The following is a 15433-nucleotide window of genomic DNA, read 5'->3' on the forward strand; positions in this document are numbered from 1 at the left end:
ACAGTAAGCCAATTCTTGCTGAGAATTATTTATTCAAACATAAATTCAGGTCATGCCTCTAGGGCATATACAATCTCTAAGATGTATGTATCTCACTAGAAGAAAGGCTGTTGGCCCTAAATATGAGACAGCATGAAGTAGAAAAGAGATATGATTGAGAGAGATTAGAGGGGACAGAAATGCTGACAGTTCTAAGTCACAGCCAGGCATGGAGTCCTAGCTACTCTGGTGGCTGAGGCGAGAGCATTGCTTAAGGCCAAATGTCCAAGGCAGTAGTGTACAGTAATTGCTCCTGTGAACAGCACTCCAGCCAGGGCAACATAGTGAGACCCTGTCTCTTTAAAAAAAAAAAAAAAATTAAAAAGGCTGGTCACAGTGGCTTGTGCCTTTAATCCCAGCTACTCTGGAGGCTGAGGCAGGAGAATCGCTTGAACCTGGGAGGTGGAGGTTGCAGTGAGCCATGATCACCCCACTGCACTCCAGCATGGGCAACAGAACAACACTGTCTCAAAACACACACACACAAAAAAGTAGTGTTCTAAGGCATACCTCCTTGTTGACCTTGGGAACTCTTACAAGGCTCCCCTTTTTTTAGTAGCTGAAGAAGAGGTCTTAAGTGCCTGGCACCCAGCCACCCTTAGCCTCCTAAAGATGTGATTAGGATTAGTTCATTGCCCAAGATTGTTTCATTGGTTTTTGTTTATTTTGAGACAGGGTCTCACTTTGTCACCCAGGCTAGAGTGTAGTGGTGTGATCTCGGTTCACTGTAGCCTTGGCCTCCCAGGTTCAAGCAGTCCTCCTGCCTCAGTCCCACAAGACGGGGCAGGGTGGGGGCAGGCAGCGAGTGGCGGGGGGTTAGCTGTGTTACCCAAGCAGCTAGCCTCAAAATCCTGAGCTCGGGTGATCTACCCCCCTCGGCTTCCCAAAGTGCTAGGGTTACAGGCATGAGGCATCACTCCCAGCTGATTGTTTCTTTTATACAGCTCACCTATTATAAGTTCTCTAACTGGCCTGTACCTTCCCAGAATCACTGGGAAGCTTTTAAAAATTCCGTTGCCCAGGCCATACCCTATATCACTTAAATTGGAATTTCTGAGGATGAGATGGAGGCTTTATGGGATTCCAGTGTACAGCCAAGGCTGCAGATGACGGCTCTTCTAGATCATCTTTTACCTCCCTAGCAGGATTCTCATGGCTTGCTTTGTGTGTGGTGGTATTGCGTTGTGTGCTCTGTTTTTTAATGGGAAGTGTTTTTATAGGTAATACTCAGCTGGCCTTACAGATCATCAAAAGGAATCAGCTGCTCCCTGCAGTGAAAACACACTCTGAAGTGAGAAAGAAGCCAGTGTTTCAGCCTGTCCACCCGATCCAGCCCATCCAAATGCCGGCTTTCACCACTGTGCAGAGAAAGTGATACTTTGCATTTGGAAAACTGTTACCTGAGACCCAGGGGAGTATTTACTGGCTATTTTAGTTGTATCACAGCAGAATGAATAAAAGATGGTGAAGGCTGTTAATTTTGAGACGGTTCTACCCCTGACTTTTTGCCAAAAGCTTACTTAAAATTAAGGATTTACTAAGTCATCATCAGCTGTTTCTCTTTAATTTCAGCCAGACTATTAACTTTGAGCCATTATGTAATATATGCCACAGGCAATTAAAACATGATTTTATCAGAAGGCTTTATAGTCTTTTCTTGGAACTATTAGAGTATTTTAGCATCTGAAGTTTTGTGTTAATGTTTAAAATTGACAAAAAAGAACATCAGCAATAGACAAATAGCCAATCCAGAAGATGACTTAAGGGTGAAGGGGAGGGAGAGCAAGTTGACGTGTTTGGCGTCTGCCACCATGCCCAGCTAATTTTTGTATTTTTAGTAGAGGTGAGGTTTCACCATGTTGGTCAGGCCAGGCTGGTCTCAAACTCTTGACCTCATGATCCACCTGCCTCAGCCTTCCAAAGTGCTGGGATTACAGACGTGAGCCACCACGCCTCACCAACATTTTTAAAAGCTGGACATTGTGGCCCATGCCAGTAGTGCTAGCTATTCCATAGGCTGAGGTGGGAGGATTGCTTGAGCCTAGGAATTCAAGGCTGCGGTGAGCTATGATGGCACCACAGCACTCCAGTCTGAATGACAGAGTGAAACTCTATCTCAAACAAAGACAATGCAGATTTGCTCTAGTAAATTGGGTGTCCCCCTAGTCAAGATGGTGTTTGGTAGATTCATGGAAGCTTGCCATTTAGGAGTATCCCTTAACGTCATACTCTTCACTTCCCTAGTTTGGAGGCACACTAACTGAATCTACATGTTACCTCAGTTTCAGAACTAGCGAGGCAAGAGGTAAGTGTGTAGATAAGCACGAATTTATCTGAAACTTTAGCTGAATTACTCCTTTTTTTTTAGGTGTGTCTTTTTTTTTTTTTTCTTTGAGACGGAGTTTGGCTCTTGTTACCCAGGCTGGAGTGCAATGGTGCGATCTCGGCTTACCGCAACCTCCGCCTCCTGGGTTCAGGCAATTCTCCTGCCTCAGCCTCCCGAGTAGCTGGGATTACAGGCATGCGCCACCATGCCCAGCTAATTTTTTGTATTTTTAGTAGAGACGGGGTTTCACCATGTTGACCAGGATGGTCTCGATCTCTTGACCTCCTTATCTACCCGCCTCGGCCTCCCAAAGTGCTGGGATTACAGGTGTGAGCCACCGCACCCAGCCGGTATTTTTATTTTTTTATAGAGACAGGGTTTCGCTCTTGTTGCCCAGGCTGGATTGCAATGGCACAATCTCGGTTTACTGCAACCTCCGCCTCCCGGGTTCAAGCAGTTCTCCTGCCTCAGCCTCCTAAATAGCTGGGATTATAGGCATGCACCACCATGCCCGGCTAATTTTGTATTTTTAGTAGAGACAGGGTTTCTTCATGTAGGTCAGATTGGTCTCAAACTCCCAACTTCAAGTAATCCGCCCACCTTAGCCTCCCAAAGTGCTGGGATTACAGGTGTGGGCCACTGTGCCCGGCCTACCTGAATTATTCTATTGCTGACAAGAAACAGAACTCAGGTATGATATATATTGGAACTGAGTATTTGTGATTTAGATAGGCATAGCCAACAGACTCAAAGGAGAAAATCTCCTCCTCTTCTTAAACATGGATAGATGTACGGAGGGGCTCCATTGACTGATTGCCACATTGCAGTTGTTTTATACACAGAGTAGATCTTTCCAGGTGGATATAGAAAGCAGACGTAGACTCACTTCCTTGGGCCTCTTAAAGCCCCTTCTAGATGAAAGGAAAGTAAGACCCTTAATCTGCACTGCTGTTGGTTTAAGTCTGCAGTCTCTGCTTTCCCATGCTCCAGACTGACAACACTACTGTGAGACCCACTCAAATGCGCAGAATTGCTTAGTCTGGGCATTTTCTGGAGAATGAGCCCACAGACGTCATAAACTTCCAGGAACTTACATCATCTTGGCAGTATGAAGTAGGAAAAGGCCTATAATTGTACTTCAGAAAAAAATACATCTGCCACGTGGTGGCTCACGCCTGTAATCCCTGCACTTTGGGAGGCTGAGGCAGGAGGATTGCCTGAGCTCAAGAGTCTGTGACCAGCACAAGATACAGGTCATAAAGACCTTGCTGATAAAACAGATTGCAGTAAAGAAGCCGGCTAAGACCCAACAAAACCAAGATGGCGATGAGAATAGCCTCTGGTCGTCCTCACTGCTACACTCCCACCAGTGCCAAGACAGTTTATAAATGCCATGACAGCATGGGGAAGTTACCCTATTGGTCTAAAAACAGGAAGCATGAATAATACACCCTTTGTTTAGCACATCATCAAGAAATAACCATAAAAATGGGCAACCAGCAGCCATTGGGCCGCTCTCCCTATGTAGTGGCCATTCTTTATTCCTTTTTTTTTTTTTTTTTTTTTCTTTTGGGACGGAGTTTCACTCTTGTTACCCAGGCTGGAGTGCAATGGCACGATCTCGGCTCACCGCAACCTCCGCCTCCTGGGTTCAAGCAATTCTCCTGCCTCAGCCTCCTGAGTAGCTGGGATTACAGGCACGCGCCACCATGCCCAGCTAATTTTTTGTATTTTTAGTAGAGACGGGGTTTCACCATGTTAACCAGGATGGTCTCGATCTCTTGACCTTGTGATCCACCCGCCTCGGCCTCCCAAAGTGCTGGGATTACAGGCGTGAGCCACCGCGCCCGGCCTCCTTTTTTTTTTTTTTTTTTTTGAGACAAGAGTCCTGCACTGTTGCTCAGGCTGTAGTGCAGTGGCGCAATCTCAGCTCTCTGCAGTCTCTGCCTCCTTGGGTTCAAGCAATTCTCCTGCCTCAGCCTCCCGAGTAGCTGCTACTACAGGAGTGCGCCACCACACCCAGCTGATTTTTTTGTGTTTTTAGTGGAGACAGGGTTTCACCATGTTGGCCAGGATGGTCTCAATCTCTTGACCTCGTGATCCGCTCACTTCAGGCTACCAATTCCTTTACTTTCTTAATAAACTTGCTTTCACTTTAAGGACTTGCGCTGAATTCTTTCTGAATTCCCTTGGGGTCTAGATCAGGACCCCTTTCCAGTAACAACCCTATCTATACAAATGGCTTTTGGCTGGGTGTGGTTTTTTACACCTGTAATCTCAATACTTTGGGAGGCTGAGGTGGGTGGATCACTTGAGGTCAGGAGTTCGAGACTAGCCTGGCCAACATGGCCAAACCCCTGTCTCTACTAATATATAAAAATTAACTGGGTGTGGTGGTGGGTGCCTATAATCCCAGCTACTCGGAAGGCTGAGGCAGGAGAATTGTTTGAACCTGGGAGGTAGAGGTTCCAGTGAGCCAGGATCGTGCCACACTATACTCCAGCCTGGGCAACAAGACAAGACTGTCTAAAAAAAAAAAGGCTTTAAATGTCACTTTCTAAAGTTTTTCCCGGCTGTTGCCAGTTTCTTTCCCCTTTGTATCTTCCCTGGTACACACAGTTTCTTCTGTGGTATATGGTTTTCTGGAATTTAACAGGTGTGACACTATTGGCATCAGCCTCAAAAGATGGTAACTTATTTGCTGGGGTTTTTGTTCTTTGGTTTTGTTTTTTTGAGAGGGAGGCTCGCTCTGTCGCCCAGGCTGGAGTGCAGTGGTGCCATCTTGGCTCACTGCAACCTCTGCCTCCCGGGTTCAAGCGATTCTCCTGCCTCAGCCTCCTGAGTAGCTGAGATTACAGGTGCCCACGACGACGCCTGGCTAATGTTTGTATTTTTAGTAGAGATGGGGTTTCACCATGTTGGCCAGGCTGGTCTTGATCTCCTGACCTCGTGATCTACCCGCCTCAGCCTCCCAAAGTGCTGGGATTACAGGCGTGAGCCACCGAGCTTGGCTGGTTTTGTTTTTTGAGATATGGTCTTGCTTTGTCACACAGGCAAATGGTGCAGTGGCTCCATCAAGGCTCAGTGCAGCCTGGACCTCTGGGGCTCAAGTGATCCTCCCACCTCAGCCTCCCAAGTAGCTGAGACTACAGGCAGGAGCCACCATGCCCAGTTAAGTTTTGTAGTTTTTATAGAAGCAAGTTTTCATTATGTTGCCCAGGCTGGTCTCAAATTCCTGAGCTGAAGAGCCACCTGCTTCAGCCTCCCAAAGTGCTGGGATCACAGGTGTGAGCCGTTGTGCCTGGCCTTTGCTGGGGTTTTGAATTCTCAGAGCCATTAGCTCTGTTCAAGCTCTACCACTCATTCAGCTGCATCATCTACAATAGGGGACAAAATCTACCTCATTAATTTCTTCACGGACCCAGCAAGTGTCTCCAAAACTGCATGGCATGAACCCCCAGAACAGCTGGAGTAGCCTTCCCTTGTGCCCTCTGGCCCTTACCCCCCTTAATATGACCCCCTACAGAGCTCTGTTGAAGCCATGCCCTTGATTGGAACACAGGCCGGCAACCTTGCATGGCCTTACCCAATGCACTGCCATCTGCCTGCATGTGGCTACCATACACCCTCCACCGCCTCTTTCCTATCAGAGTGCCACCTCTTGTAGTCCCTTTTCTGACTAGTTTTCTGAGAGCCTTGCCCTTACCCAATCTAAGTGACTTTGAGCAAATGACTTCATCTCTTTTGAGGCTTTTTGAACAGTTTGTAAAATGCTTTCTCCAGGGCCTGGTGCTAGGATTAAAATGAGATGAGGAATGCAAAGTATGTCTGGTGAACACGTAATACAGGGGAGTCACTTACCCCTCTTGTTACCGAAAGGGCCTGCCCAGCCCGGTCTCCCTCTATACTTCCTTCATCTGTGAGTCTCTCACTCCTTCCTATTCTTGGAAACCACCTGGAGAAAAGCGACTGATGACGTCATGGACCCTCTAGCCAGACTGTTTGGCCTCAAATCTTGGTTCTCTCACTGAAACAAATTTGATATGAAACTAGTTACTTTAATTCTTTGTGCCTGAGTTTCTTCATCTCTAAAGTAGGGGTATTAATTCATAGGACTAGAATGATGTTTTACTTACGGCATGTGCATTGTACTATTGCTGAAGATGCCTTGAACTCCAAATGTTTGAAAGGGAGCACCATAATTTTCACTATATCATGTAAAAGTGATATCAAAGAAAAGACTTCCCTGAACCACTGACATTATATAATAGAGGTACTGGGGCTGGACAGTGGGGAATGGAGGGGGACTTCTCGAGGTAAATCATCACCGCCTTCACTTTTGTTTTTTGAAACAGGGTCTCACTGTGTTGCCTAGGCTGGCCTCAAACTCCTGGGCTCCAGCGAACCTCCCACCTCAGACTCCCAGTAGCTGGGACTACAAGTGCAAGTCACTGCCCCCAGCCCTCCTGCACTATTGATATGCCTGGTGTCGGGTTCGTTGTTGCTCAACACACAGCGGCATCCTGTGTTCTCATCCTATTCTTTCCTGCCTTGCCAGGATCTCATCTTGTGGTGACAAGAGGTCCCAGGTCTCCTTGCCTCCGATTCCTTCTCTCACTCTTTCTTCCTCACCACAGCCTGTAACTCCCCACAGCACAGCTTTGGCTTCTGCCTAGGGGTGGCTTCAGGAATACCTGAAGGTCTCTTTCCGCCCTTCCCACTTAGCCTTTTGTTTGTTTGTTTATTTATTATTTATTTATTTATTTTTAATCTTTTAAGTAGAGACAAGGTTTCACTAAGTTCCCCAGGCTGGTCTCAAACTCCTGGCCTCAAGTGATCCTCCCACCTGGGCCTCCCAAAGTGCCGGAATTACAGGCATGAGGCACCATACCCAGTTTGGCTATTAATCCCTTCCTTATGCCCCGTTTGTTGCACCAACTGGATTCTCTGCCATCCCCTAAAAGGGGTCCCCATTTTCTTTTTCTTTTTTTTTCTGAAACAGGGTTTCCTCCATTTTGGTCAGGCTGGTCTCGCACTCTTGACCTCATGTGATCCACCCACCTTGGCCTCCCAAAGTGCTGAGATTACAGCGTGAGCCACTGCGCCCGCCCATTTTCTACCCACAGACCTTTGCTTCAGTCTCCTCTGCTGCCTACAGTTTTCCACGGTCCAGTTTTAATGTGTCAACATCCTGGCCATGGCCCTCCTCTGAGGGTTTTCCTCTTATGCCCCCACTCTTCATTTCACACATGCTTACTGAGGGCATGCTCGGGTCCCAGGAGCGTTTTTGTTTGAGCCCCATAGTAACTAGGCAAATCTGCAAGCACGTAGCTTTCGTGACATGTTCTTTGTCGACCGTTTTCTTGCCCCTCCTGGATTGTAAGTACCTTCGAAGACTGGTCGTGCATTATACAGTGTGTGGATTGTTCTAGGTGAACAATAAAGTCTGCTGAACAGAATTTTTGGTGATGTGTCCTTTCTAGGCCTGGCAACGACACCCAGGGCCTACTTCTTTCAAGGTGGGGAAAGACTATTATAAGCCCAAGGTTCACAGGGCCTCAGCATCCTTGACCTCTGAGCCTTTATGGAGTCAGAGTTAAACAGTAGCCCGGGACGGGTGGGTTAGTTGCTGGTCAAAGTCAATCCTCCAAGTCAACTCGGCCCGGCCTAAAGTAACCAAACCCATGAAGAAAGCCTGCAATTTAAAAATTCGTCTTCCTTTCTTCCTGGGAAGGGCTGGGCAGAAATGCAGGCTCCGGGGTGGGAGTGGGGCTGCCACGGGAGGAGGCAGCGAAGTTCATTAGCCCCCTCATTTGGGGCAATAGGAATCCGTGTGGTGACAAACAATTGTCCTGGAGGATTTAGGGGGATTTGGCCAAGTGTCCCTGTGGGCCCCCAGCCTCCTCCTAATCCCGTCCACATTTCAGACTACTTAGGATCGCATTAAATGTCAAAGCCGGCGTTTAGGGAAATATCTACATTTCGTATGCACCGCTCGGGTGAAAAGAAAAGCTGAAACGAACCTCGGAGCATTTGGCGCGAGAGGCGCTCTGTGTGGTCCCGAGTGTGAATGGGGAGGGGGGCGGCGCCCCGGCGGCCTCCCCGCCCAGGAATGCGGGCCTTTCACATGCAGAAACTGCTAAAGCTTTGTTCCCGCCTCGGCCTCCCGGAGGCGCAGAGGCGCCCGGCCGGATTGTCCCCGCCGCATTTGCATGTGAGCGGTCCCGGGTCCCAGTCCCCACCCGCGGCCCTCCCCCACCCCAGCGCGCCGGCCGCGGACTTCTGTCCTCGGGCTGAGGCCGCCCGCAAACGTCCTGTGCTGTCATTTATTTCATCCCGTCTAAAGCCACAAATAGCTACTTTCTGAATGGACGGCCTTTCCCCTGAGGCGCCGGGCAGGTGAACATTTTTTACTCCACACTTAGGACACGGACACGCCGAGTTGTGCTATCCGGAACCACCGCGGTTCCAGCGAGGAAGGGCACGGCGTTGGCTGAGCCTGCCCCGCTCCAGCGTCACACTGATGACCCGCGGCGAGTACCCTGCGTTTGGCGTGACACCAGGGGCCCCAAACTACCCACTACGTGGTTCGTCTTCAGTGACATCCGAGCGACCGCACGTGGCGGGGCGGAAGGGGGACGGGTAATTCACGCACATTTTACGGAAGGAGACACAACCCGGAGGGTTGACGGGCCACCGGGGTCCCTCTCTCAGCAGAGGCGTCGGGAGCGCAGATGCGCGGACGGACGGAGCGACGGGCGCGGCGGCGCTGGACTGACTTTATCGCTGGCGCCGCGCGGGGCTCGGGACGCAGAGCGCCACCTACCGGCGGCACGGTCGGCGCTGCGAGCCCCCGAAGGGCGGGGGACGCTGTCAGGCCCAGGGGCCCTTCAGCTGAGCCTCAGCTGGGGCCCACATCCGGGGCCCGGAGCGCGGCGGAAACGCCCAAGCCCGGCCGCCAGGTACCCGCACGTCTCCACCTGCCACCGCGGCGCCTGCTTCCTTAACTCCATTTCATGTGACTTATTTCCTAATGTATTTTTTTATTTCTTTTACTTTTTATTTATTTCATTTTATTTTGCTTTATTTCATTTATTTCACGTCAATATTTTATTTGGTTTATGGTTTTACTTTATTAATTTTACTTCCTTAATTATATTTTCCCATTTTATTTGTTAATTTTAATGTCTCAGTATTTAATTATTTGTTTCCCTACTTTATTTGTGGGTGAAGGGAAAGGGCCGATACCTTTTTTTCCCTTATTTTTCGTTGTTGTTTTTGGAGACGCTCTGTCGCCCAGACTGGAGTGCAGTGGCTTGATCTTGGCTCACTGTAACCCCCACCTCCTGGGTTCAAGCGATTCTCCCGCCTCAGCCTCCTGAGTAGCTGGGATTACAGGCGCATGCGGTAACACCCACTTGATTTTTGTATTTTTAGTAGAGACGGGGTTTCACCCTGTTGGCCAGGCTGGTCTCGAACTCCTGATCTCAGGTGATCTGCCCGCCTCGTCCTCCCAAAGCGCTGGGATTACAAGCATGAGCCACCGTGCCCTGCCGGCCTCAATCAGATTTTTAAACTCTATCCAGGTGCCTGCTCTAGGCAAGATACCTTGCCCAGTGTATAGGGCAGACGTCAAGAGGATGTGACCACATAGTCGTAGGCTCAAGAGCCCCAAGCCAAACTGAGGGCAACGACAAAGACCCAATAATTCAAAACAGGCTCCATGGAGGAGGTGTCCTTTCAGATGGGCAGATACAAAGGGTTAGGAGGCTGCTTCAAGTGCCTGGACAATAGGGGCCGTGTTCCAGATCAATGCAAGGAAGGAAGGGTTCTGTCACACTGTGGAAGTCTCTTGTGCTGGAGCCAGCTGTCTGCACTTAGAGTTAGGCCAGGTAAGTCTCAGTTCTCATCCCCCAGTGGTTCTGTCGTTTCCATGGGAGGGCCTTCACGGTTGTGACATCCGGCCCCCATACCACGTACAGAATGGTGTGTGTCATGTATTATTTTGGGGCTAGGGAAAGATTATTCCCTGTTTATTTACTATCAGTTCTCTACAAAGCACAATGAATTGCATTTCTGAATATTCACCTTACTTTCCTCCAAACTTTAATTTTGAAAAATATTATGTAGAAAAGGTGGATAGCTGTGCACGGTGGCTCACACCGGTAATGCCAGCACTTTGGGAGGCTGAGGCGGGCAGATCGCCTCAGGTCAGAGTCTCGCTCTGTTGCCCAGGCTGGAGTGCAATGACGCAATCTAGGCTCACTGTAACCTCCACCTCCCAGGTTCAAACGATTCTCCTGCGTAACTGGGATTACAGGTGTGCCTCCTGCGTAACTGGGATTACAGGTGTGCTTCCTGCGTAACTGGGATTACAGGTGTGCCCTACCACGCCCAGCTGTTTGTCTTTTCAGTAGAGGCAGGTTTCACCATGTTGGCTAGGCTGGTCTCAAACTCCTGAACTCAGGTGATCACTCCCCTCAGCCTCCCAAAGTGCTGAGATTACAGGTGTGAGCCACTGTACCAGGCATTTATTTATATATATTTTTTGAGATGGAGTTTCACTCTTGATACCCAGGCTGGAGTGCAATGGCGCGATCTCAGCTCACTACAACCTCTGCCTTCCAGGTTCAAGTGATTCTCCTGCTTCAGCCTCACAAGTAGCTGGAATTACAGGTGTGCATCACCACACCCAGCTAATTTTTGTATTTTTAGTAGAAACAGGCTTTCGTCATGTTGTCCAGGGTGGTCTCAAACTCCCCAGATCAGGCAATCTGCCTGCCTCAGCCTCCCAAAGTGCCAGGATTACAGGCATGAGCCAATGTGCCCAGCCAATTTCCTTATTTGTAAAACAGGATGATAATGATACAGACCTCACAGACGGGTTAATGAAGCTTAAATGAGACTGTATTTGTATAGCTCAAGAAACAGCCCCTAGGACCCAGTAAGTATACACTAGATCAGTGAAAGTTAAATACATTAAGTAAATGCAGGAGCTACCATCAATGCCATGTAGAGATCCTATATCCAGACCTCTTCTGCAGACTTGGAAAGGAAGCAGGATTGGTGCACAGAAAAGTCTTGGGCATTGGGATTAGACACTCCTAATGCCAGCTCTGCTACTCCCTGGCTGTGTGAGCATAGGCTTCTTGGCCTCTGACCTTCAGCTTCCACACCTGTAAAATGAGAGTAATGCCGACTTTGCAGGGCAGTGGTAAGGAAAATAGTTTCCTTAGCCAAGGCTACACGGTAAACAGCCTCTGCTGTTGTCAGAGTGATTCCTGAGGTTTCACATTTTTTGCCTGTGAAAATCCAGTCCATCAGGGATGGCAGCTGCCACAGGTGTAAGGAGTGGGTAAGAGGGGACCTTCCCTGGCCTATCTTCCCTGGATTCCCTGAAGTTTCCAGGCCTTCTTTCCCAGAATGGGGGGAAAATAGGCTTTTTCTTCCTTCTGGCTTTTCATAAGAAATGTGAAAAACCTTGAAAATCTTAAGAGTGGTTTGTTTCATGGATCAAAAACCTGAAGTCATATGCAGCTCCTCAGTTGGCCTGTCAGCCCTTCACAGGCTCCAGAAGTGGGGCAGCTGTTGTGGAACCCAGTATTGCTATCACAATTGTCCCTTCAACTTACAGTGTGATTGATGCTCTATAGAACCCTGAGTATGGGTTTTCTTATCTATCTATCTATCTATCTATCTATCTATCATCTATCATCTATCTATCATCTATCATTTTTTACTACAATCCAGGCTAGACTAATCATGAAAATAGAGAGTAGGATTCTTGGAGGAAATGACAAGCTGTGGTCCCTCCTTCACTGATTCATGCAGTAAAATTCATAGAACAGGCGGGCACGGTGGCTCACACCTATAATCCCAGCACTTTGGGAGGCCAAGGCAAGTGGATCACTTGAGGTCAGGAGTTTGAGACCAACCTAGCCAACATGGTGAAACCTCGTCTCTACTAAAAATACAAAAATTAGCTGGGTATCGTGGTGGGCACCCGTAATCCCAGCACTTTGGGAGGCTGAGGCGGGTGGATCACGAGGTCAAGAGATCGAGACCATCCTGGTCAACATGGTGAAACTCCGTCTCTACTAAAAATATAAAAAATTAGCTGGGCATGGTGGTGCGTGCCTGTAATCCCAGCTACTCAGGAGGCTGAGGCAGGAGAATTGCCTGAACCCAGGAGGCGGAGGTTGCAGTGAGCCGAGATTGGGCCATTGCACTCCAGCCTGGGTAACAAGAGTGAAACTCCGTCTCAAAAAATAAATAAATAAATAAATAAAAATCAAAATTAAAACAAAATTTCCAAAAGAAAAGTCTAGGCCTTTTCTCTTGAAGTTTGGCCTCAGTTTCACCATGTGTATCTGTTTCTGTTGAATCTTTTTTCTTTTTTTTTTTTTTTTTTTTTGAGTAGGCTTGAGCCACCGCACCCGGCTCTTTTGGAAATTTTAACCAGGTTTTTAATAGCTGAGTTTTTTTTCTGTGTTTTGTTTTGAATGAGAGTGAAGTTCTGAAAAGATCAGTAAAAAATGGAAGAAAACGGAGCTAATGGGGGGCCTGGGGCACAGTGAAGCGCTCTCGGGTCCACTGAGTCAAAGGTATAAGAATCAAATTGGAGTGAGGAGCTCATGCCAGAGAAAGCTTAAATGAAATAAGAAAAAAAAAAAAAAAGAAAGAAAGCTGAAGTGGTGGGTTTCCTTTCTTAGGCCAATTAGGTTTTCCTTTGCTGGGAAGGAAAAGGAGCTTTTAAATTTTTGATCTAAAATAGAGGTGAGTTTAGGGTGCCATACGGCTGCATTTTTCAGCCCTCAGAATCCCTTCTGCTTGAAAAAGGCCGTAATTAAGTCTAGTGGCCCCAACTCGACCTGCATAGTCAGTGTTTCTTTTTTTAGAGAGTGATCCTGCTGAATTAAAATTCAATTAATCCAACTTTAAGGGCAAGAAAAACTATTTGTGAAAAATCATTAAACAGCACATAAAACCCTTTGAGGAAGAGTGACTACTAGGAGAAGCACAGCCTGGCTTTTGTTAACGTACTTTGGGCCCAATGAGTTAACTTTTTTAAGGAATTTTAACAAGATAGTGGTCAAAGTGGAATTTGTTCGTGTAGTTTATTTAAGGTTTTACAAGGCCCTGCAAAGAGTCCCTCCCCTAAGTCTGGAAGAGAAGAGTTTGGTAACAACGTGGTGAGAGGTAAAATCTTAGGGGGTGCATTTTTAGACCTGGGAGGAAACAAAATGACTGGCCCAGCTGCTTCAAAAATGTCATGGTCCTGGCCGGGCGAGGTGGCTGACGCCTGTCATCCCACCACTTTGGAAGACTGAGGCAGGTGGATCACCTGAGGTCCGGAGTTCAAGACCAGGCTGGCCAACATGGTGAAACCCCATCTCTACTAAAAATACAAAATTATCTGGGTGTGGTCCCACGCACCTATAATCCCAGCTACTTTGGAGGCTGAGGCAGGAAAATCACTTAGAACCCAGGAGGTGGAGCTTGCAGTGAACTGAGATCGCACCATTGCACTCCAGCCTGGGAGACAGAGTGAGACTCCATCTTAAAAATAAAATAAAATTAGCCAGGCGTGGTGGCTCAAGCCTGTAATCCTAGCACTTTGGGAGGCCGAGGCGGGTGGATCACGAGGTCAAGAGATCGAGACCATCCTGGTCAACATGGTGAAACCCCGTCTCTACTAAAAATACAAAACATTAGCTGGGCATGGTGGCGCGTGCCTGTAATCCCAGCTACTCAGGAGGCTGAGGCAGGAGAATTGCCTGAACCCAGGAGGCGGAGGTTGCGGTGAGCTGAGATCATGCCATTGCACTCCAGCCTGGGTAACAAGAGCGAAACTCCGTCTCAAAAAAACAAATACATAAATAAATAAATAATAAAATTATCTATGGCCATACCACCCTTAAAAAAATAAAAGAAAAATAAAAATTAATTTTTTTTAAAAAAGTCAGGGTCCTGAAAGAAAAAGGAAGGCTGGAGAACTGCCACAGATGAAAGGAAACTGAAGAGACTTGACTGAATGTAGCATGTGATTGATCATGGATTGGATCCTGGGAAGGGAGAAACAGATTTGTCTAAAAAGGACAAATTTGGGACAATGGATTAGATAATGGTATTATAGCAGCACTTAATTTCCTGACTTGGAGAACTGTACTTTTTTTTTGAGACGGAGTCTCGCTCTGTCTTCTAGGCTGGAGTGCAGTGGCGTAATCTTGGCTCACTGCAACCTCCACCTCCCGGGTTCAAGTGATTCTCCTGCCTCAGCCTCTCAAAGTGCTGGGATTACAGACATGAGCCACCATGCCTGGCCCAGTGCTTTTTAGATAGAGACTTTTATGATGATAAAGATTTACTTATTTATATGTGAGAAATTAGTGAGCAGGAGAATGTCATGTGAGGTTCAGTGTCTTCAGTAGCCATTCTTTATTCCTTTACTTTCTTTCTTTTTTTTTTTTTGAGACAGAGTCTCACACTATCGCTCGGGCTGGAGTGCCTTAGCGCAATCTCAGCTCACTGCAATCTCTGCCTCCTGTGTTCAATCAATTTTCCTGCCTCAGCCTCCCAAGTAGCTGGGACTACGGGCACGTGCCACCACACAGGGCTCTTTTTTTTTTTTTTTGTATCTTTAATAGAGACAGGGTTTCACTGTGTTAGCCAGGATGGTCTTGATCTCCTGACCTCGTGATCCACCCACCTCGGTCTTCCAAAGTGCAGGGATTATAGGCGCGAGCCACCGTGCCCAGCAAGAGCTGTACTTTTGTTGTATGAGAAATGACCATGGTCTTAGGAAATGCACAAGGAAACGATTCCACTTAGAGGGCATTGGCAGGCGTGCTGGTTCAGGCCTGTAATCCCAGTACTTTGGGAGGCTGAGGTGGGCAGATCACCTGAAGTCATGAGTTCAAGAAATAGAAGGGCACCATATCTACAACTTTACTCCCAGATGGTTCAAGAAAGATAGTATATGTGTGTATAGATATATATCCACCCACATATAATACACACATGTGTACATATCCCAACATACATACTGTGTACATGTAATAAATGTAT

At 47.6% G+C, this 15433-nt stretch overlaps 1 protein-coding gene and 1 long non-coding RNA gene across 7 annotated transcripts in view; both read left to right on the plus strand.

Moving 5' to 3' along the window:
* The window catches only part of CNOT10 (CCR4-NOT transcription complex subunit 10), a 95074-nt gene extending 93395 nt beyond the window's left edge, over nucleotides 1-1679 (plus strand). For all 6 annotated transcript variants that reach the window (XR_004265536.1, XM_032268714.1, XM_032268722.1 and 3 more), the window contains one exon: nucleotides 1260-1679. Coding sequence is in view for 5 of the 6 variants with exons in the window: in XM_032268714.1 (XP_032124605.1) it covers nucleotides 1260-1414 (155 nt within the window). In the remaining variant the exon portion in view is untranslated. The remainder of the gene's footprint in view (nucleotides 1-1259) is intronic.
* A 245-nt stretch (nucleotides 1680-1924) lies between these two features.
* Nucleotides 1925-13656, plus strand: LOC116543315. Its single transcript, XR_004265538.1, has 3 exons — nucleotides 1925-2409; nucleotides 5543-5546; nucleotides 12844-13656. It is a non-coding gene; the product is annotated as an uncharacterized LOC116543315 (long non-coding RNA).
* Nucleotides 13657-15433: the final 1777 nt, after the last annotated feature.

Source organism: Sapajus apella, unplaced genomic scaffold (genome assembly GCF_009761245.1).
Source record: "Sapajus apella isolate SASKATOON/1434 unplaced genomic scaffold, GSC_monkey_1.0 scaffold4, whole genome shotgun sequence".
Lineage (NCBI taxonomy): Eukaryota > Metazoa > Chordata > Mammalia > Primates > Cebidae > Sapajus > Sapajus apella.